Genomic DNA, 24,357 nt, shown 5'->3' with positions numbered 1-24,357 from the left:
GCCTACTTTTTGAAGTGATTTGTTTGACAATCAGATTAAAGCATCATCACACAACAGATAAATGAAACAGCCTGCGTACACCTCGAAAAACAACAGTAAACGGATAAGATGTTTACATGCCACAGTATCCCGTCTAAGATCAGCATTTTCCAGGCATCTTATCCTGGTTTCTCATAACCAGGATACAAGCTTTTTTGGGTTATTGTAAACGGGATATGATGTTTATATGGTTCAACTCAAAAACGGAATACTTGAGTATCGGAATGATAATGGGATATTGCGGTGTGCATGTAAACATGGTCACTGTTGTAAAGTCTAGTTACAGCAGGTGTTTACTGCCATCTAGTGGAATATATCAATAAAACACTTTATCAGGGTGGGGAGAAGGCTGAGCTGAAACAGAAAGTAGAATTGTTATTTTGTACAGGATCCATTTTGAGACGACAGAGCAGAAAACACTATATGGAGAAAAGTAAAAAATGAAGTAAGTATTTCTAAGTATTTCTGAACAAGTTATCAAGCGTGACCATGGTCACAATTCTATCGGAATTGCTGATCAGATGTTAGAATGCATTAGGCGGACGGTAACAGTCAGTCAGATTAGGCTAGCATAGGCCTATTCAGTTCATATCCATATTATTAATATTTGATTCAGGTGATTGAAATTACGACCCCCATCCTCAGCAGGCTACTGGGCAACAGAAGCACTTTTTACCTTGAAATCGCCTTGCTATTCATGTTAAATAAATTAATCTGACAATTTGAACTAAACCAGCTGCTAAATCGTTGACTTTACATCTAGCCTACATCTTGTCTAGGCTGCTGTAGGCTATCTGAAAGTAGATGTAGGCCTATCAGGGCTATCAGGTTGCTATTTTTTTGGGCTCGTTTTCAGGCCTTGTGGGCGAGTTTTGAGTAGCCTTGGGCTACAAAAAGTCATTGCATTAAATCACCGGACTGTTTGGATGTGGCTGTTAGTAAACGTTTTATTTCTAAGAGATAATGAATAAAATACAACAATAGACATTCAATAATTAGTTAACACTGTGTTAACCACAACCAACATGCTACATCTCTGTTTAGGGGTCAGTGCTCTAAAATTGGTCTTTCTGGGGAGAGAGAGGGGGGAGGCCCTGCCTCTAAAATGAGTCTCTCTGGGGAGAGAGAGGGGGGAGGCCCTGCCTCTAAAATGAGTCTCTCTGGGGAACATGACACCAAAGCTAAGAGGTGAGATGACAATATTGTTTAAGAATTTATATTCCAAAATGCTATATACTCTTTTTTTTCACATTTGTGTTTTTTCATCAGAAATGATTGCTTAATATAACTGTTCTGGATTTTAGATGTGTATGAAAATTTTTTTGTTGTTGTTGCACAACGCTATATATCCATTGTTTAGTTGGAATGGAATGTTCGTATCCTGTATATTTGACTGTGATATGTGGTTGTCTCACCTGGCTACCTTAAGATGAATGCATTTACAGATTACATCTTAATTTGACCCAGTTTCTCACAGCAGGAAAATAATCCTGCAGAAACAGCAATTATTATGTGGATCATAATTAAGGGACATTTTTTGTAGGGGTTGATCCATTTTTCATCAGGGCAACATTTCTAAGTGTAAATTACCCACTTTAGAAGCCTTCATAAAGCCTTGTAGTGGTTTAATAATTTATTTAACAAATAAAAGCTAATTTACCAATCATTTCTGAAAATGGATATATAGTGTTTTGGAATGAAACTCTTCTTATGTTTCCCAATCTGAGCTCAGAGTAAATGAGCAATCGAATGTTTGTCTCTGTTGTGTTGAAGCTCAATCAAGCAGGAGAGACCAGCCTCTCCTGTACCCAGCTGTGTGTCCATGAAGAGTGACAAGTCGATGCATCATCCTATAGTGTTTAGAGAGGGAGACTTTTCTAGTGAACAGAGGTAAGAAGAACTCATGGGTCATGGTCAGTGAGTTACAGTTTTTTACAATCACTTTGGCACTAATTTCAGAACCTTGACGTCATTTTTCAAAACTCTAGACACAAAACTCACAACCAATGATCAAAATGCACATTTTTCAAAACTCTAACACTTTTTTCAATTGCTTGGATACAATACACATAAAACTAAGATCATTTGTTCATTTAACAAAAATCACCTGTTCAATATGACACAACTTAACATCAAAGTACTACTATTTCAAAAGGCAATTCACACATTACATTTCAGATGAGTGTCTATTCATTTCATTACAATTATCCAACTATCAATTGATACAACTGCTCAAAATGATAAGTAACTGTTGCATTACTCTTAATGCATAGTTGTATGGAAACAGACAAAAAATATTCCATGATCATGAAAGTTTCAAGATAACGAGATTCATTGTCACCAATTAGCGTGGAGCATGAACCAATTAGACTACATTATCTATGGATGTAATATTATATCTATCATCATTCTTTATCAGACACCGTTTCTATGGTCCCATGTACCACCTTTTCAGACTATTTACAGTATTGACAGTACTGCACTGTATGGATGAAGGCCCTTGTAATTGCTTGTCCAATTCTGCCAACTTGTTACTGATGATTGAGTTCACATTATGGAACGAGTATATAAAGAATTGATTGGGATCCACTTGCAACAATATAGCGATACGTACTGTAACATGGAGCCGGCAGGTGATCCAGGTCACAATAGAGGTCATGCAGTGGTGGGAGGAAGACGAGGAAGACGTGTTGGTCAAAGGAATGGCAGGGGACAAGCATCCCTTCTGAGAGGTGGTCGTGGGCCTCGTTTGAGAGGTGTGGGGGAACGTGGTAGAGGACAAGGCCACGGACCAAGACAGCGGCAGCAACAGCAAAGAGTGTCCAATGAAATCAGAGCAAGCATGGTTTCAGGCCCATGCACAATTTACCACCCTGTATTTACCCCCATACTTTCCTTTCCTTAACCCGATTGAGGAATTTTTCTCCACATGGAGATGGAAGGTTTATGATAGGCGCCCTCATGAACAAGTCACTTTTCTCCAGGCCATGGATGACACATGCAATGACATCACGGCAGACCAGTGTCAGGCCTGGATTCGCCATGCCCGAAGGTTTTTTCCAAGATGTTTGGCTGTCACGCCCTGGCTCTGGGACTCTTATATGTTGAGCCAGGGTGTGTAGATTCTATGTGTTTGTGTTCTGTGTTTAAGATCTAGTTCATGTGTTTCTATGTTGGCCGGGTGGTTCTCAATCAGAGGCAACGTGAATCAGCTGTTGCTTGTTGTCTCTGATTGGGAACCATACTTAGGCAGCCGTTTGGCACTTGTGTTTTGTTACCAAGGACTTCACGTATCGTTTTGTTGTTTTTGTTAGTGTGGTTAATATTTAAATAAAGTATGTTCGCATTCCACGCTGCGCATTGGTCCGCTTCATTTGACGATCGTGACAGAAGATCCCACCTATACTGGACCAAGCAGCGTGTTTCGGAGCTAACGCCGGGTAAGGAGATGGAGAAGTTGGCGATGGCCCAGGTGGGCCAATGGTGGTCCTGGGAGGACATGTTTGAGGGCAGAGGATCATGGGCAAAGGTTAAAGCCTTGGCGAGAGAGGAGGTACGGCGCCAACAGTGTCGTCGTCGGACAGGCGAGAGGCAACCCCAATACATTTTTAGGGGGGGGGCACATGGCATGGACGACGGGGCTGCTGGAGGCAGATAAGGGGCGAGTTTGTGGACGAGGAGAGAAGGCCACCGGGTTACGGAAGCCATTGGTGATTAGAGGGAGGGAAAGTGTAGAGGCACGGCGAGAGGTACTGAAGTGTGTTGCCAGTCCGGTCCGGCCTGTTCCTGATCCCCGTATAAGGCCAGTGGTTTGTGTTCCCAGTGCGGTCCGGCCTGTTCCTGTCCCTCGCACCAAGCCTGTGATGCGCGTCGCCAGCCCGGTCCGGCCTGTTCCTGCCCCTCGCACCAAGCCAATGGTGCGTGTCGCCAGCCCGGGCCCGGCCTGTTCCTGCTCACCGCACCAAGCCAATGGTGCGCGTCGCCAGCCCGGCCCGGCCTGTTCCTGCTCCCCGCACCAAGCCAATGGTGCGCGTCGCCAGCCCGGCCCGGCCTGTTCCTGCTCCCCGCACCAAGCCTGTGGTGCGCATCGTCAGCCCGGTCCGGCCCGTTCCTGCTCCCCGCACCAAGCCAGGGGTGCGCGTCGTCAGCCCGGTCCGGCCCATTCCTGCTCCCCGCACCAAGCCTGTGGTGCGCATCGTCAGCCCGGTCCGGCCCGTTCCTGCTCCGCGCACCAAGCCTGTGGTGCGCGTCGTCAGTCTGGCACAGCCCGTGCCCGTTTCACCGGTGCCTGGTCAGGTACCGGTCAGCTGCTCCACACCGGAGCCTAAGCAATCCGCTCCACCGATGTCCAGTCCAGCTCCAGCCAGCGGGGCCAGACCAGACCAGGGGCACTACGGGGGGGGGGTTATTAGAGGGTGGTGGTCACGCCCGGAGCCGGATCCGCCTCCGAGGAGGAATGCCCACCCGGCCCTCCCCTGTTCGGTTTATGTTTGGCGCGGTCGCAGTCCGCACCTTTGGGGGGGGGGGTACTGTCACGCCCTGGCTCTGGGACTCTTATATGTTGAGCCAGGGTGTGTAGATTCTATGTGTTTGTGTTCTGTGTTTAAGATCTAGTTCATGTGTTTCTATGTTGGCCGGGGTGGTTCTCAATCAGAGGCAACGTGAATCAGCTGTTGCTTGTTGTCTCTGATTGGGAACCATACTTAGGCAGCCGTTTGGCACTTGTGTTTTGTTACCAAGGACTTCACGTATCGTTTTGTTGTTTTTGTTAGTGTGGTTAATATTTAAATAAAGTATGTTCGCATTCCACGCTGCGCATTGGTCCGCTTCATTTGACGATCGTGACAGAAGATCCCACCTATACTGGACCAAGCAGCGTGTTTCGGAGCTAACGCCGGGTAAGGAGATGGAGAAGTTGGCGATGGCCCAGGTGGGCCAATGGTGGTCCTGGGAGGACATGTTTGAGGGCAGAGGATCATGGGCAAAGGTTAAAGCCTTGGCGAGAGAGGAGGTACGGCGCCAACAGTGTCGTCGTCGGACAGGCGAGAGGCAACCCCAATACATTTTTAGGGGGGGGGCACATGGCATGGACGACGGGGCTGCTGGAGGCAGATAAGGGGCGAGTTTGTGGACGAGGAGAGAAGGCCACCGGGTTACGGAAGCCATTGGTGATTAGAGGGAGGGAAAGTGTAGAGGCACGGCGAGAGGTACTGAAGTGTGTTGCCAGTCCGGTCCGGCCTGTTCCTGATCCCCGTATAAGGCCAGTGGTTTGTGTTCCCAGTGCGGTCCGGCCTGTTCCTGTCCCTCGCACCAAGCCTGTGATGCGCGTCGCCAGCCCGGTCCGGCCTGTTCCTGCCCCTCGCACCAAGCCAATGGTGCGTGTCGCCAGCCCGGGCCCGGCCTGTTCCTGCTCACCGCACCAAGCCAATGGTGCGCGTCGCCAGCCCGGCCCGGCCTGTTCCTGCTCCCCGCACCAAGCCAATGGTGCGCGTCGCCAGCCCGGCCCGGCCTGTTCCTGCTCCCCGCACCAAGCCTGTGGTGCGCATCGTCAGCCCGGTCCGGCCCGTTCCTGCTCCCCGCACCAAGCCAGGGGTGCGCGTCGTCAGCCCGGTCCGGCCCATTCCTGCTCCCCGCACCAAGCCTGTGGTGCGCATCGTCAGCCCGGTCCGGCCCGTTCCTGCTCCGCGCACCAAGCCTGTGGTGCGCGTCGTCAGTCTGGCACAGCCCGTGCCCGTTTCACCGGTGCCTGGTCAGGTACCGGTCAGCTGCTCCACACCGGAGCCTAAGCAATCCGCTCCACCGATGTCCAGTCCAGCTCCAGCCAGCGGGGCCAGACCAGACCAGGGGCACTACGGGGGGGGGGTTATTAGAGGGTGGTGGTCACGCCCGGAGCCGGATCCGCCTCCGAGGAGGAATGCCCACCCGGCCCTCCCCTGTTCGGTTTATGTTTGGCGCGGTCGCAGTCCGCACCTTTGGGGGGGGGGGTACTGTCACGCCCTGGCTCTGGGACTCTTATATGTTGAGCCAGGGTGTGTAGATTCTATGTGTTTGTGTTCTGTGTTTAAGATCTAGTTCATGTGTTTCTATGTTGGCCGGGGTGGTTCTCAATCAGAGGCAACGTGAATCAGCTGTTGCTTGTTGTCTCTGATTGGGGACCATACTTAGGCAGCCGTTTGGCACTTGTGTTTTGTGGGATCTTGTTCCGTGTTGGTTTGTGGCTGTTACCAAGGACTTCACGTATCGTTTTGTTGTTTTTGTTAGTGTGGTTAATATTTAAATAAAGTATGTTCCCATTCCACGCTGCGCATTGGTCCGCTTCATTTGACGATCGTGACATTGGCTAATGAAAACATCCATTGTGATGTAGATGAGAACCTGTGGCCAAATCCACAAGACAGAGTTTATGAAAATGTAGAAGTACAGTAATCACTCCTATGTTTTGCTTTTTACAGTACAAGCAAGCAAGTTGAGGAACACTGCATTTGATGTTTTACAGTACTGTATCGTTTTTCATCAACATATTTCAGATTTTGTTCAATGATTCCACTGTGTCTGTAGTATTCTCTCTACTACAGCAGTACTTTTACAGGGATGTATTTACATGTAGTACCATAATGAAACATGTATCACCTATTTTGTACTACAATATCTAATGATTGTACGAACAATGACACAGTGAAACTATCGGTTGCTTGTGTGTGGGTGATCTAAATTAACGTTTCATTGGTATTTCACAATACATTTGTTTTTTGAACCAATGATTGTGCAAGTCAGGGGCGGTGTGTTCATTAGGGCGATATGGGCGACGCACTGCCAAACGGGAAAAGGAAGGGATTTTTTTTCTAATCAATTATATCACGGCAACAGTAGTTTTCAGTGTTCTAATATAGACGTCTGATCTGCCACTAAATGTCCAATCAGGCTAAAGTCGTGCTTCAAATGGCCCCGCCCCTTTTGGGGCGATTTCAGTCAGGTTGAAAATCGCCCAGGAGTCTCTCATAGACTATCATGTAAAATATATATTTTTTCAAATATCAGAGCTTTCAATACAATCTCTATGGGTTCCGGGAGGGCTTGCACTTACGCGCTTTCGTCATACGTAACATAAGTAACCATGAACATAACTAAGAAAAGAGCGGGTAACAGCGTCAATCAATTCACGTACAACTGTCAAGATGGCTAGCTTTGCGAGGCAAAGATGAAACTGAGGGCTCCACCAACCCTGGTATTTTTCTTGGACTTGTCAACTTTGTGGCACAATTAGATGAGGTGTTTGATGACCATCTTTAAAATGCTAAAGTTTTCAAGGGCACATCAAAGACCATTCAAAACGAGCTACTGGAGTGTATGCTAGCGGTCATGAGGGAACATATTGTGGAGGAGGTGAAGTCGGCGAACTTCGTAGCTATCCAAGCTGACGAGACCACGGACGTTTCTACACAGACACAGCTGGTGCTTGTGCTGAGGTACATAGATAGCAACCACAAAGTGCAGGAGTGCTTTTTTGAGTTCCTTCCCATCTCGGAATCAACCTCAGTCTCAATCGCCAGTGTGCTTTTGGAGAGACTGAACGGTCTGTTTGCCGACGACAAGAAAGTCAAACTCATTGCGCAAGCTTACGATGGAGCCAGTGTGATGAGGTGAGAGAAGGCTGGTGTGCAGCAAAAGGTGCGTGATCATTTCAAGAATGCCCATTACGTGCATTGCTATGCGCATCAGCTGAATTTGATCATGCAGCAAGCTAGCTAGAACAGTTTCAGTACAAGTAATGTAGCCTCTCTCTCTCTTTGTCCCTCCCTGTCTGTCTCTTTAACACACACACACCCAAATCAGTTCACAGTTGATGTTGTTTAAAATAGTTATTTTTCATTTTTAAAAAAAGTAAAAAATAAATAAAAAATCTGTTCATGTTCATTTTTACAAATCTATACAATTGGCCAGAATATGGTTGTTCATATTTACAAATCTATACAATTGGCCAGAATATGGTTGTTCATTTTTACAAAGCCATACAGATAGCTGTGTTTACCTTTTCTAGAAAAAAATTTCAAATTCTGTTTTCAGGCAAAATGTCTATCACTGTTCATTTTCACAAATCTATACAAGAGGGCAGAATATGGAAGTCTATAAAAATTTCTTATTACCAATAACTTGCATCAATGTTTTCAGTAGCCTCTATCAAAAGCTCCTGCTTGCTTGTTGTGAATTCATGCTCAGGTGCACATATTTCCAATTCAACCATGAGGCCTTTTTGAAGCAAGTAATGTGTATATAAGTATTGACTTATATGCTGCCCCTGTCTTCATGTTGTTGCTGGACATATCTTTTTTAAAATGTGTGTAGGTCACCTAAATCATCAGAAAAATTGCCCCCCCTGAGAATTTTTTCAGGAGCCGCCACTGGTGCAAGTGCAAGATTTCTTTAAAGAAATGAATGCACAATGCAATGTTTTGAACATTGGACAGCCTGTGTTACAAGTGATGACCGTTTTGAGTTTTGTGTCTAGAGTTTTGAAAAATTACATCAAGGTTCTGAAATTAGTGCCAAAGTGATTGTAAAAAACTGTAAACAACACTGTCTCTAGTCATTTCTCCTCTCCCATTTTCCCATTTATATTCATAATCCATAGGCTAATCCTTTTTTCCATTTTCATAATCCTAAAACAATATTAAACAAACACAACATTCCCTGTGTGTGCGTCTGTGTGTGTGTGTGTGTGTGTTTGTGCGTGTTTGTGTGTGTGTGTGCGTGTGGGTGTGTGTGCGTGTGTGTGTGTGTATCTGTGTTTTTGTGTGTGTGCATGTGTCTGTGTGTGTGTGCGTGTGCGTGTGTCTGTGTGTGTGTGTTTGTGTGTCTGTGTGTCTGTCTGTCTGTGTGTGTGTCTGTCTGTCTGTCTGTGTGTCTGTCTGTATGTGTGTGTGTCTGTCTGTCTGTCTGTCTGTCTGTCTGTCTGTCTGTCTGTCTGTCTGTCTGTCTGTCTGTCTGTCTGTCTGTCTGTCTGTCTGTCTGTCTGTCTGTCTGTCTGTGTGTGTGTGTGTGTGTGTGTGTGTGTGTGTGTGTGTGTGTGTGTGTGTGTGTGTGTGTGTGTGTGTGTGTGTGTGTGTGTGTGTGTGTGTGTGTGTACTCTCCATGTTCAGTGATCCTGTTATGAACATGGACGTCCTGAGGAAAATGAACCAGAAGGAGCTTGCTGACACACTGGAGAAAAGTAAGAGCTGTCTGCATCATATTGAATGCTGTTTTATAACAAACATTTAATAGCTGTAGCTAAAGTACAGCTAAAGTAGCTGTGTAACTCAATGATATGGTAGCAGCCTTAACACAACACCTAGTGACCTCGTCAAGTAGCAGCAGGGTTGTGTTAGTGAGAGAGAGAGAGAGAGAGAGAGAGAGAGAGAGAGAGAGAGAGAGAGAGAGAGAGACAAAACATTAATAATACCATCAATAATACCAATAATAATATAATCAGTCACACCAATGCATTATCGAACAATTTATACATTTATACAGTCAGTTAAGAGAATAAATTATTATAATGTAAAACCTTATAACACTGTCCTACAATACTGCAGGCATTAAAACAGACCTAATATGAATATCCTCAATATCCTTCATTCAGATGAGCTTGCTGTGATTTGCCAACTTAAACTCAAATCTAATCTAAAGAAGAATTTTCAATGTGTATTTGAGGGGATCGCTAAACAAGGAAACCCAACACTTCTCAATAACATCTACACGGAGCTCTACATCACAGAGGGTGGAACAGGAGAGGTCAATAATGAACATGAGCTGAGACAGATTGAGACAACAACCAGGAAACAAGCAAGACCAGAGACTGCAATCAAATGTAACGACATCTTCAAACCCTTAACTGGACAAGACAAACTTATCAGAACTGTGCTGACAAAGGGAGTCGCTGGCATTGGAAAAACAGTCTCTGTGCAGAAGTTTATTCTGGACTGGGCTGAAGGAAAAGCAAATCAGGATGTCCAATTTGTATTTTCATTCCCTTTTCGGGAGCTGAATTTGATGAAAGGGGAAAAACACACTTTGATTGAACTTCTCAATCACTTCTCAATGGAAACCAAAGAATCAAGAATCTCCAACTACGACAAGTACAAAGTTCTGTTCATCTTTGATGGTCTGGATGAGTGCCGACTGCCCCTAGACTTCCAGAAGAACAAGATATGTTGTGACGTCACAAAGTCAACCTCAGTGGATGTTCTGCTGACAAATCTCATCAAGGGAAATCTGCTTCCCTCTGCTCTCTTCTGGATAACTACCCGACCTGCAGCAGCCAATAAGATCCCTTCAGTGTGTGTTGACCAGGTGACAGAGGTACGAGGGTTCAATGACCCACAGAAGGAAGAGTATTTCAGGAAGAGATTCAGTGATGAGGACATGGCCAGCAGAATCATCTCACATATAAAGACATCAAGGAGCCTCCACATCATGTGCCACATTCCAGTCTTCTGTTTGATTTCTGCAATAGTCCTAGAACACATGCTGAAACATAAGAGAGAAGAGATGCCCAAGACTCTGACTGAGATGTACACACACCTTGTGGAGTTTCATACCAAACAGAAGAATGAAAAGTATCTTGGGAAAGAAGAGACAGGTCCACACTGGAATAAAGAGAGCATTCTGTCACTGGGAAAACTGACTTTTCAACAGCTTGTGAAAGGCAATCTGATTTTCTATGAAGAAGACCTGAAAGAGGCTGGCATTGATGTCAATGAAGCCTCATTGTACTCAGGATTGTGCACACAGCTCTTTAAAGAGGAATGTGGGCTGTACCAGGACAAGGTGTACTGCTTCGTGCATCTGAGCATTCAGGAGTTTCTGGCTGCTGTATATGTGTTCCTTTCATTCATCAACAACAATGAGAATCTAGTTGCCAATCCTCAATCAACGTCCAGAAACTTTTATGCGCTGTTCAGAGGCAAGCCTGAAGTTACTTTCTACAAGAGAGCTGTGGATAAAGCCTTACAAAGTGAGACAGGAAACTTGTACCTTTTCCTCCGCTTCCTTCTGGGCCTCTCACTGGAGTCCAATCAGAAGCACTTACGAGGTCTACTGACAAAGACAGGCAGCTCACAGAGCCATGAAGAAACAGTCAAGTACATCAAGAAGAAAATCAGGGAGAATCCCTCTCCAGAGAGGTGTATCAATCTGTTCCACTGTCTGAATGAACTGAATGACCATTCTCTAGTGGAGGAGATCCAAAGCTACCTGAGCTCAGGAAGTCTCTCAGAAGCCAAACTGTCACCTGCACAGTGGTCAGCTCTGGTCTTTGTGTTGCTGACTTCAGAAAATGAGCTGGATGTGTTTGACCTGAAGAAATACTCCAGATCAGAGGAAGGTCTTCTGAGGCTGCTGCCAGTGGTCAAATCCTCTAGAGCTGCTCTGTGAGTACATACAATGAAATTGAAGTACTAATCATCAGGAAGAAATATTCAGTTTGGAGAAAAATATATATTATTGAAAAACATATTGAATCAATGCATGTGATTAGAATTACAATATGACCATACAATTCTAGGAGACGGAAGATGAGTCTATATGTTGTTTAGGAGAATAAACCAAATGCATCTGCCATTGTCCTTCTACACTACTGGTGTTAAATTAACAGTGTGTTTGTGACATCATGATGATCTCTCTGTCAGGCTGTCAGACTGTGGAGTCACAGAGAAAGGCTGTGCTTCTCTAGTCTCAGCTCTGAAGTCAAACCCCTCACATCTGAGAGAGCTGGATCTGAGTAACAATAACCTGAAGGATTCAGGAGTGAAGCTGCTCTCTGCTGGACTGGGGAATCCCCACTGTAAACTGGAGACTCTGAGGTCAGTATTTCTGTAGTTGGTCAACAAGTGATAACTGTTCACCAGATCCACATGTGTTTACCAGGCACACATAGTCCACACCATATGTGTTTGGACAGTGAAGCTAACAGTTTTAAATTTGGCGCTATGCTCCAGCATTTTGGATTTAATATAGAATGTTTCATATTAGGCGACAGTACAGAATCTCACCTTTTATTTGAGGGTATTCATACATATCTGTTTCACCATTTATAAATACATTCTGAATTGTGAATAATGATGATTGAAAAAGTTAAAAAGAAATAAAGATCATACCCCCAAAATGCCAACCTCTCCTGTTATTGGTAATGGTAACATGTTTTGTTGTAGCCTCTGTAACTTTCTCACTCATTATTATTCATCATTCATTCATGATTTTCTTAATCTTGGCATATTTATTAATTTAGTTGTGTTTAGAAACATGTTATCTACTCAATTAGAAATACAATTATTCCAGTCATCCACCATTCAGTTATTATTGGGCAAAACATAACCCAAAACACAACCAAAATATACTGCAAATGCATCAATGTCACATCATATAAAACATTTGATCTCAAATCTAAAATGCTGGATTATAGAGCCACATTTAAAATGTTGGCTTCACAGCCAAAATAGATATGGTGTGGACTGTATACTCAATACAATCTAAATCGGATACCCCACTGTCTGTCTTTTGACTGATACTGGTTTTTAAACTGGTCTGGTCAGTCTACTCAAATATTTGTACTATATATTTTTGTCTCTACAAGCAGTACTTCGATAATTTGTCATTTTTAAAAATGATACATCAATTTATGAATAGATACAGTGGGTTTCATGTCATTGGTATATCTGAAAATATTACCATTGTATTTTTACCACCAAAGAATAGCAGTGTAATTTGAAATGATTTTACCCTTTGCAGCCTGTCATGGTGTCTAGTCACAGAGGAAGGCTGTGCTTATAATATAATTTGCCATTTAGCAGACGCTTTTATCCAAAGCGACTTACAGTCATGCGTGCATACATTCTTTTTTTTTTGTGTGAATGGGTGGTCCCGGGGATTGAACCCACTACCTTGGCATTACAAGCGCTGTGCTCTACCAGCTGATCCAAACATACAGAGGACATTCTCTGGTCTCAGCTCTGAGGTCAAACCCCACACTTTATTTGTGCACGGTAACAGTGTAAACAGGGAAAGCGTAACATTTTAATACAACCTGTCTGTCATTGTATTTCTTCTGTGTTGGCAGACTAACTGGCTGTGAACTCACAGACACATCCTGTGAAGTGTTCGCCTCAGCTCTCAGTTCAAACCCCTCACACCTGAGAGAGCTGGACCTGAGTAACAATGACCTGAAGGATTCAGGAGTGAAGCTGCTCTCTGCTGTACTGGGGAATCCCCACTGTAAACTGGAGACTCTGAGGTCAGTATTCATGTAGTTGGTCAACAAGTGAGAACTGTTCACTAGATCCACGTGTTTACCAGGCACACATAGTCCAAACCATATGTGTTTGGACAGTGAAGCTTACAGTTTTCAATTTGGCGCTATGCTCCAGCATTTTGGATGTAACTGAGTCAGGTTTGTAGGCCTCCTTGCTCGCACACGCGTTTTCAGTTCTGCCCACACATTTTCTGTATGATTGAGGTCAGGGCTTTGTGATGGCCACTCAAATACCTTTACTTTGTTGTCCTTAAGCCATTTTGCCACAACTTTGAAGTATGCTTGGGGTCATTGTCCATTTGGAAGACCCATTTGCGACCAAGCTTTAACTTCCTGACTGATGTCTTGAGATGTTGCTTCAATATATCCACATAATTTTCCTTCCTCATGATGCCATCTATTTTGTGAAGTGCACCAGACCCTCCTGCAGCAAAGCACCCCCACAGCATAATGCTGCCACCCATGTGCTTCATGTCAGTAGCTGAGTGTAGATGCGGTGTGGAAATCAAGCGCAGGAAACACGGGCGTTCGTGAACAGACTTTAGTAAACAAAAGCAGCACCAAACAGGCGAACAGCCAACCCAACCTGGAGGCAAAATACAAATTACGCACAATAAACACAGTGCGTAAAATGACGATAGCGCACACAGTGCGGACTGTCGAAAAACAACAAAACACGAGAGTAATACGGAGAGCAACAGCTTGACAATAAACAATACCACATAACACCTGGCCCCACACACGAAAACTAAATAGGCAACCAAATCAAACACTAACAAGGGACAGGTGTACAAACAGACAAAACCAAACAAACATGAAACATCGAACGGTGGCAGCTAGTACTCCGGGGACGACGACCGCCGAAGCCTGCCCGAACAAGGAGGAGGAGCAGCCTCGGCCGAAACCGTGACACTTCACGGTTGGGATGGTGTTCTTTGGCTTGCAAGCATCCCCCTTTTTCCTCAAAACATAACGATGGTCATTATGGCCAAACAGTTCTATTTCTGTTTCATCAGACCAGAGGACATTTCTCCAAAAAGTACGATCTTTGTCCCCATGTGCAGTTGCAAACCGTAGTCTGGCTTTTTTATGGCGGTTTTGGAGCAGTGGCTTCTTCCTTGCTGAGCGGCCTTTCAGGTTATGTCGATATAGGACTCGCTTTACTGTGGATATAGATCCTTTTGTACCTGTTTCCTCCAGCATCTTCACAAGGTCCTTTGCGGTTGTTCTGGGATTGATTTGCACTTTTCGCACCAAAGTATGTTCATCTCGAGGAGACAGAACGCGTCTCCTTCCTGAGCGGTATGACGGCTGCGTGGTCCCATGGTGTTTATACTTGCGTACTATTGTTTGTACAGATGAACGTGGTACCTTCAGGCATTTGGAAATTGCTCCCAAAGATGAACCAGACTTGTGGAGGTCTACATTTTTTTTCTGAGGTCTTGGCTGATTTCTTTTGATTTTCCCATGATGTCAAGCAAAGAGGCACTGAATTTGAAGGTAGGCCTTGAAATACATCCACAGGTACACCTCCAATTGACTCAAAAATGTACATTTTTCTTCTAAAGCCATGACATCATTTTCTGGAATTTTCCAAGCTGTTTAAAGGCACAGTCAACTTAGTGTATGTAAACTTCTGACCCACTGGAATTGTGATACAGTGAATTATAAGTGAAATAATCTGTCTGTAAACAATTGTTGGAAGAATTACTTGTGTCATGCACAAAGTAGATGTCCTAACCGACTTGCCAAAACTATAGTTTGTTAACAAGAAATTTGTGGAGTGGTTGAAAAACAAGTTTTAATGACTCCAACCTAAGTGTGTGTAAACTTCCAACTTCAACTGTATCTGACAATGTGGAAAAAATATACTGGAACTGTATTTTCACCACCAACGAATAACAGTGTAATTTGAAATGATTTTAGAGGAAGACTGTGCTTCTCTGGTCTCAGCTCTGAGGTCCAACCCCACACATTATTTGTGCACGGGAACAGTGTAAACAGGGAAAGCTAAGCGTAACATTTTAATACAACCTGTCTGTCATTGTATTTCTTCTGTGTTGGCAGACTTACTGGCTGTAAACTCACAGACACATCCTGTGAAGTGTTAGCCTCAGTTTTCAGTTCAAACCCCTCACACCTGAGAGAGGTGGATCTGAGTAACAATGACCTGAAGGATTCAGGAGTGAAGCTTCTCCCTGCTGGACTGGGGGATCCCCACTGTAAACTGGAGACTCTGAGGTCAGTATTCCTGTAGTTGGTCAACAAGTGATAACTGTTCACCAGATCCACATGTGTTTACCAGGCACACATAGTCCACACCATGTGTGTTTGGACAGTGAACAGTTTTAAATTTGGCGCTATGCTCCAGCATTTTGGATTTAATATAGAATGTTTCATATTAGGCGACAGTACAGAATCTCACCTTTTATTTGAGGGTATTCATACATATCTGTTTCACCATTTATAAATAAATTGTGAATTCTGAATAATGATGATTGAAAAAGTTAAAAAGAAATAAAGATCATACCCCTAAAATGCCAACCTCTCCTGTTATTGGTAATAGTAACATGTTTTGTTGTAGCCTCTGTAACTTTCTCACTCATTATTATTCATCATTCATTCATGATTTTCTTAATCATGGCATCATCAGGATATATTCAGTAGTGTTTAGAAACATGATATCTACTCATTTAGAAGGAAAATTACTCCAGTCATCATCCACCATTCAGTTATTATTGGGCAAAACATAACCTAAAACACAACCAAACAAACTGCAAATGCATCAATGTCAACTCATATGAAACATTTGATCTCAAATCTAAAATGCTGGAGTATAGAGCCAAATTTAACATGTTGGCTTCACTGTCAAAATAGATATTGTGAACTGTAGACTCATTACAATCTAAATCAAATACCTCACTGTCTGTTTTTTGACTGATACTGCTTTTTAACCTCTACGGGATCAGTGTCCCATATACGGGACGGTTGAGATAACGTGCACTAAAGTGATTATCATGACTGTTGTAAGTAACAGCAAACTTTCCAGGACATAGGCATATCTTATATGGGCAGAAAGCTTAAATTCTTGTTAATCTAACTGCACTGTCCAATTTACAGTAGCTATTACAGTGAAAAAATACCATGCTATTGTTTGAGGAGAGTGCACAACAACAAAAAATGTATCACGGAAAGTGGTTTGATACATTCACTTCTGAAGGTAGATAATGTACTTACATTCAGTAATCTTGCTCTGATTTGTCATCCTAAGGGTCCCAGAGATAAAATGTAGCATAGTCTTGTTTGATAAAATCCATTTTATATTCAAATGTAGGAACTGGGTTCTACAGTTTGAACCCCTGCTGTCTCTGGCTCCACACCCACCCCGACCGGCCATCTAGATCAAATCAAATCAAATCAAATTGTATTTGTCACATACACGTGTTTAGCAGATGTTATAGCGGGTGTGTTGAAATGCTTGTGCTTCTAGCTCCGACAGTGCAGTAATATCTAACAAGTAAAATCTAACAATTTCACAACATATACCTAATACACACAAAACTAGTAAGGAATGGAATTTAAGAAAATATACATATAGGGACAAGCAATGACAGAGCGGCATGGACTAAAATACAGTAGAATATTATAGAATAAGATGCAGTATATACATATGAGATGAGTAGTGCAAGATATGTAAACATTATTAAAGTGACTAGTGTTCCATTTCTTAAAGTGGCCAGTGATTTCAATAGGCAGCAGCAGCCTCTAATGTGTCTGTATGTGGGCAGCAGCCTCTCTGTGCTAGTGATGGCTATTTAACAGTCTGATGTCCTTGAGATAGAAGCTGTTTTTCATTCTCTCGGTCCCAGCTTTGATGCACCTGTACTGACTTTGCCTTCTGGATGATAGCGGGGTGAACAGGCAGTGGTTTGGGTGGTTGATGTCCTTGATGATCTTTTTGGCCTTCCTGTGACATTGGGTGCTGTATGTGTCTTGGAGGGCGGGTGGTTTGCCCCCGATAATGCGTTCGGCAGACCACACCACCCTCTGGAGAGCCCTGCGGTTGTGGGCGGTGCAGTTGCCGTACCAGGTGATGATACAGCCCGACAGGATGCTCTCAATTGTGCATCTGTAAAAGCTTGTGAGGGTTTTAGGTGCCAAGCCAAATTTCTTCAGACTCCTGAGGTTGAAGAGGCTCTGTTGCGCCTTCTTCACCACACTGTCTGCGTGGGTGGACCATTTCAGTTTGTCGGTGATGTGTACGCAAAGGAACTTGAAGCTTTCCACCTTCTCCACTGCGGTCCCGTCGATGTGGATAGGGGGGTGCACCCTCTGCTGTTTCCTGAAGTCCACGATCATCTCCTTTGTTTTGTTGACGTTGAGTGAGAGGTTATTTTCCTGGCAACACACTCCCAGAGCCCTCACCTCCTCCCTGTAGGCGGTCTCGTCATTGTTGGTAATCAAGCCTACTACTGTTGTGTCGTCTGCAAACTTGATGATTGAGTTGGAGGCATGCTTGGCCACGTAGTCATGGGTGAACAGGGAGTACAGGAGGGAGCTGAGCACGCACCCTTGTGGGGCCCCAGTGTTGAGGATCAGCGAAGTGGAGATGTTGTTTCCTACCTTCACCAACTGGGGGCAGCCCGTCAGGAAGTCCAGGACCCAGTTGCACAGGGCGGGGTTCAGACCCAGGGCCTCAAGCTTGATGATGAGCTTGGAGGGTACTATGGTGTTGAATGCTGAGCTATAGTCAATGAACAGCATTCTTACATACAGTGGGGAAAAAAGTATTTAGTCAGCCACCAATTGTGCAAGTTCTCCCACTTAAAAAGATGAGAGAGGCCTGTAATTTTCATCATAGGTACACGTCAACTATGACAGACAAATTGAGAAAAAAAATCCAGAAAATCACATTGTAGGATTTTTAATGAATTTATTAGCAAATTATGGTGGAAAATAAGTATTTGGTCACCTACAAACAAGCAAGATTTCTGTCTCTCACAGACCTGTAACTTCTTCTTTAAGAGGCTCCTCTGTCCTCCACTCGTTACCTGTATTAATGGCACCTGTTTGAACTTGTTATCAGTATAAAAGACACCTGTCCACAACCCCAAACAGTCACACTCCAAACTCCACTATGGCCAAGACCAAAGAGCTGTCAAAGGACACCAGAAACAAAATTGTAGACCTGCACCAGGCTGGGAAGACTGAATCTGCAATAGGTAAGCAGCTTGGTTTGAAGAAATCAACTATGGGAGCAATTATTAGGAAATGGAAGACATACAAGACCACTGATAATCTCCCTCGATCTGGGGCTCCACGCAAGATCTCACCCCGTGGGGTCAAAATGATCACAAGAACGGTGAGCAAAAATCCCAGAACCACACGGGGGGACCTAGTGAATGACCTGCAGAGAGCTGGGACCAAAGTAACAAAGCCTACCATCAGTAACACACTACGCCGCCAGGGACTCAAATCTTGCAGTGCCAGACGTGTCCCCCTGCTTAAGCCAGTACATGTCCAGGCCCGTCTGAAGTTTGCTATAGTGCATTTGGATGATCCAGAAGAGGATTGGGAGAATGTCATATGGTCAGATGAAACCAAAATATAACTTTTTGGTAAAGACTCAACTCGTCGTGTTTGGAGGACAAAGAATGCTGAGTTGCATCCAAAGAACACCATACCTACTGTGAAGCATGGGGGTGGAAACATCATGCTTTGGGGCTGTTTTTCTGCAAAGGGACCAGGACGACTGATCCATGTAAAGGAAAGAATGAATGGGGCCATGTATCGTGAGATTGAGTGAAAACCTCCTTCCATCAGCAAGGGCATTGAAGATGAAACGTGGCTGGGTCTTTCAGCATGACAATGATCCCAAACACACCGCCCGGGCAACGAAGGAGTGGCTTCGTAAGAAGCATTTCAAGGTCCTGGAGTGGCCTAGCCAGTCTCCAGATCTCAACCCCATAGAAAATCTTTGGAGGGAGTTGAAAGTCTGTGTTGCCCAGCGACAGCCCCAAAACATCACTGCTCTAGAGGAGATCTGCATGGAGGAATGGGCCAAAATACCAGCAACAGTGTGTGAAAACCTTGTGAAGACTTACAGAAAACGTTTGACCTGTGTCATTGCCATTAAAGGGTATATAACAAAGTATTGAGAAACTTTTGTTATTGACCAAATACTTATTTTCCACCATAATTTGCAAATAAATTCATTAAAAATCCTACAATGTGATTTTCTGGATTTTCTTTCCTCCTTTTGTCTGTCATAGTTGACGTGTACCTATGATGAAAATTACAGGCCTCTCTCATCTTTTCAAGTGGGAGAACTTGCACAATTGGTGGCTGACTAAATACTTTTTTCCCCACTGAAGGTAATCCTCTTGTCCAGATGGGATAGGGCAGTGTGCAGTGTGATGGCGATTGCATCGTCTGTGGATCTATTAGGGCGGTAAGCAAATTGAAGTGGGTCTAGGGTGACAGGTAAGGTGATATGATCCTTGACTAGTCTCTCAAAGCACTTCATGATGACAGAGGTGAGTGCTACAGGGCGATAGTCATTTAGTTCAGTTACCTTTGCTTTCTTGGGTAAAGGAACAATGGTGGCCATCTTGAAGCATGTGGGAACAGCAGACTGGGAAAGGGAGAGATTGAATATGTCCATAAACACACCAGCCAGCTGGTCTGCGCATGCTCTGAGGACACGGCTAGGGATGACGTCTGGGCCGGCAGCCTTGCGGGGGTTAACATGCTTAAATGTCTTAATCACTTCGGCCACGGAGAAGGAGAGGCCACAGTCCTTGGTAGTGGGCCTCGTCAGTGGCACTGTGTTATCCTCAAAGCGGGCGAAGAAGGTGTTTAGCTTGTCTGGACCGAGACGTCGGTGTCGGCGATGTGGCTGGTTTTCCTTTTGTAGTCCGTGATTGTCTGTAGACCCTGCCACATACGTCTCGTGTCTGAGCCGTTGAATTGCGACTCCACTTTGTCTCTATACTGATGTTTTGCCAGTTGAATTGCCTTGCGGAGTGAGTAGCTACACTGTTTGTATTCTGCCATATTCCCAGTCACCTTGCCATGGTTGAATGTGGTGGTTCGCGCTTTCAGATTGGTGCGAATGCTGCCATCTATCCACGGTTTCTGGTTAGGGTAGGTTTGAATAGTCACAGTGGGCACAACATCACCTATACACTTCCTGATAAACTCAGTCACCGGTTCAGTGTATTCGTCTAAATTATTTTCGGAAGCTACCCGGAACATATCCCAGTCCGCGTGATCAAAACAATCTTGAAGCGTGGATTCCGATTGGTCAGACAAGCGTTGAATAGTCCTTAGCATGGGTATTTCCTGTTTGAGTTTCTGCCTATAGGAAGGGAGGAGCAAAGTGGTGGTCAGATTTGCCGGATGGAGGGCGTGGGAGGGCCTTATAACCATCCCGGAAGTTCGAATAGCAATGGTCAAGGATTTTGGCAGCGCGAGTACAACAGTCAATATTTTGATAGAACTTCGGCAGCCTAGTCCTCAAATTTGCTTTGTTAAAATCCCCGGCTACAATAAATGCAGCCTCCGGATATGTGGTTTCCAGTTTGCATAAAGTCCAGTGAAGTTCTTTGAGGGCCGTCGTGGTATCGGCTTGAGGGGGGATATACACGGCTGTGACTTTAACCGAATAAAATTATCTTGGGAGATAATACGGTCGGCATTTGATTGTGAGATATTCTAGGTCGGGTGAACAAAAGGACTCAAGTTCCTGTATGTTACTACAATTACACCATGAGTCATTAATCATGAAACACACACCTCCGCCCTTCTGCTTCCCGGAGAGATATTTATTCCTGTATGCGCGATGAATTGAGAACTCCTCTGGCTGCACCGATTTTGACAGAATATCCCAAGAGAGCCATGTTTCCGTTAAACAAAGTATGTTACAGGCCTTGATGTCTCTCTGGAAAGAAATCCTTGCCCGGAGTTCGTCGATCTTGTTAACCAAAGACTGAACATTAGCAAGTAGTATACTTGGAAGCGGTGGGTGGTGTACCCGCCTCCTAAGTCGAACCAGCAGGCCGCTCCGAGTGCCTCTCCTCCTCCGGCGATGTTTTGGGTCAGCCGCTGGAATTAGTTATGTTGCCCTGGGGAGAGCAAACAAAGGATCTGCTTTGGGAAAGTCGTATTCCTGGTTGTAATGCTGGTGAGTTACTGCCGCTCTGATATCCAATAGTTTTCCCCGGCTGTATGTAATGATACAAAACACTTTCTGAGCTAATAATGTAAAAAATAATACATAAAAAAACAAAATACTGCAAAGTTTCCTAAGAGCTAGTCGCGAGGCTGCCATCTTCGTCGGCGCCAGATGTGTGAAAGTTAGTGTATAAGCTAATGATCCATCATGTATGACATTCCTGGGAGTGTGTAAACTTACATTTTGTATTACCTTATCATTTATGTATGTTCTCTATAGTTATGTACTTGAAAATGTATCAATTGACCAATTCGGCACATTTGGGCAGACTTGATACAAAATAGCGCTAGCTGTGCTAGCTGTGCCACTAGAGATCCTGGTTCAAATCCAGGCTCTGTCGTAGCCGTCCGCCACCGGGAGACCCGTGTAGGGGAGGGAATGGCCGGCAGTGATGTAGCTCAGTTGGTAGAGCATGGCGTTTGCAACGCCAGGGTTGTGGGTTCAATTCCCACGGGGGGCCAGTATGAAAAAAGTAAAATAATGTATGCACTCACTAACTGTAAGTCGCTCTGGATAAGAGTGTCTGCTAAATGACTAAAATGTAAGGTAAATGTAGTCCAGTATTGCAATGCTTCACTGGATAAATCTGAAATGTTACACACTGCTGCCCTCTAGTGGCCAGAATCTAAATTGTGCCTAAACTGCAATATTATGTTGTGGCCTTTCTCTTGCATTTCAAAGATGATGGATTACAAAAAAAAATATTAAAAAACGCATGTCTAATGTGTTATATTGTCCTACATTAATTTCACATTTCCACAAAATTCTAAGTGTTTCCTTTCAAATGGTATAAAGAATATGCATATCCTTGCTTCAGGTCCTGAGCTACAGGCAGTTAGATTTGGGTATGTCATTTTAGGCCAAAATTGGAAAAAAAAGGGTCCGATACTTAAGAGGTTAAACTGGTCTGGTCAGTCTACTCAAATATTTGTGCTTTACATTTTTCTCTCTACAAGCAATACTTTTATAATTTGTCCTTTTTAATAATGATAAGTCCATTTATGAATATATATGGCAGGTTTCAGCACACTGATATATCTGAAAATGCGGAAAAAATATACTGCCAGTGTAATTTGAAATTATTTTACTCTTTGCAGGCTGTCAGGCTGTCTAGTCACAGGGGAAGGCTGTGCTTCTCTGGTCTCAGCTCTGAGGTCAAACCCCTCACACCTGAGAGAGCTGGATCTGAGTAACAATGACCTGAAGGATTCAGGAGTGAAGCTGCTCTCTGCTGGACTGGGGAATCCCCACTGTAAACTGGAGACTCTGAGGTCAGTATTCTTGTAGTTGGTCAACAAGTGATAACTGTTCACCAGATCCACATGTGTTTACCAGGCACACATAGTCCACAGCATGTGTTTGAACAGTGAAGCTTACAGTTTTGAGATTTGAGAGATTTGAGATTGTTTCATATTAGGCGACAGTTCAGAATGTCACCTTTTATTTGAGGGTAATGGTGAGAGGTTAGCATGTTTTGTTGTAGCCTCTGTAACTTTCTCACTCATTATTATTCATGATTCATTCTTGATCTTTCTCAATCATGGCACCATCAGGATTAATTTAGTTGTGTTTAGAAACATGTTATCTACTCACTTAGAAAGAAAATGACTCCAGTCATCATCCACCGTTCAGTTAGTATTGTGCAAAACATAACCCAAAACACAACCAAAACAAACTGCAAATGCATCAATTTCACCTCATATGAAACATTTGATCTCAAGTTGAAAATATTGGATTATAGAGCCACATTTAAAATGTTGGCTTCACTGTCAAAATAGTTATGGTGTGGACTGTATACTCAATACAATCTAAATCTGATACCTCACTGTCTGTCTTTTGACTGATACTGCTTTTTAAACTGGTCTGGTCAGTCTACTCAAATATTTGTACTATATATTTTTCTCTCTACAAGCAATACTTTGATAATTTGTCATTTTTAATCATGATAAATCCATTTATGAATATATATATGGCAGGTTTCACCACACTGATATATCTGAAAATGTGCCACTATTTTCACCACCAAAGAATAGCAGTGTGGTTTTAAAATGATCTTACTTTTTGCAGGCTGTCAGGCTGTCTAGTCACAGAGGAAGGCTGTGCTTCTCTGGTCTCAGCTCTGAGGTCAAACCCCTCACACCTGAGAGAGCTGGATCTGAGTAACAATGACCTGAATGATTCAGGAGTGAAGCTGCTCTCTGATGGACTGGGGAATCCCCACTGTAAACTGGAGACTCTGAGGTCAGTATTCCTGTAGTTGGTCAACAAGTGATAACTGTTCACCAGATCCACATGTGTTTACCAGGCACACATAGTCCACACCATATGTGTTTGGACAATGAAGCTTACAGTTTTAAATTTGGCGCTATGCTCCAGCATTTTTGATTGGAGATTGTTTCATATTAGGCTACAGTACATAATGTCACCTATTATTTGAGGGTATTTTCATACATATCTGTTTTACCGTTTAGAAATGAAAGCACTTCATATATCTAGTTCTCCCATTTGAAGAGCTCATACTTATTAGGACAAATTAACTTATAGTGTATTAAAGTAGTCAAAAGTTTAGTATTTGGTCCCATATTCCTTGCCTGTAGTGATTACATCAAGCTTGTGAATCTACAAACTTGTTGTTTGCATTTGCAGTTTGTCTTGGTTGTGTTTTAGATGAAGTTTTTCCCAATAGTAACTGAATGGTGAATAATGTCCTGCTTCATTTTGGAGTCGCTTTACTTGTATTGTAAGTAAGAATAGAAGATGTTTCTGAACACTTCTACATTCATTTGGATGCTACCAT

At 43.7% G+C, this 24,357-nt stretch overlaps 1 protein-coding gene across 1 annotated transcript; it reads left to right on the top strand.

The window, feature by feature from the left end:
- Positions 1 to 387: 387 nt before the first annotated feature.
- Positions 388 to 23,817, top strand: LOC311124513 (NLR family CARD domain-containing protein 3-like; the record flags this gene model as incomplete). The annotated part of the gene is made up of 10 exons (XM_084198645.1): positions 388 to 484; positions 1,084 to 1,227; positions 1,813 to 1,929; positions 9,177 to 9,247; positions 9,659 to 11,447; positions 11,706 to 11,879; positions 13,133 to 13,306; positions 15,392 to 15,565; positions 22,658 to 22,831; positions 23,628 to 23,817. The coding sequence occupies exons 1-10, from the start codon at positions 480 to 482 to the stop codon at positions 23,815 to 23,817; spliced, it is 3,012 nt and encodes a 1,003-aa protein (XP_084054771.1). The 5' UTR covers positions 388 to 479.
- Between the last annotated feature and the right edge of the window lie 540 nt (positions 23,818 to 24,357).

The sequence above is a fragment of the Coregonus lavaretus genome (assembly GCF_964263955.1).
Source record: "Coregonus lavaretus genome assembly, contig: HAP1_SCAFFOLD_387, whole genome shotgun sequence".
Lineage (NCBI taxonomy): Eukaryota > Metazoa > Chordata > Actinopteri > Salmoniformes > Salmonidae > Coregonus > Coregonus lavaretus.
The sequence above is the reverse complement of the archived record's forward strand: the minus strand, read 5'-3'. Positions and strand labels throughout refer to the sequence as shown.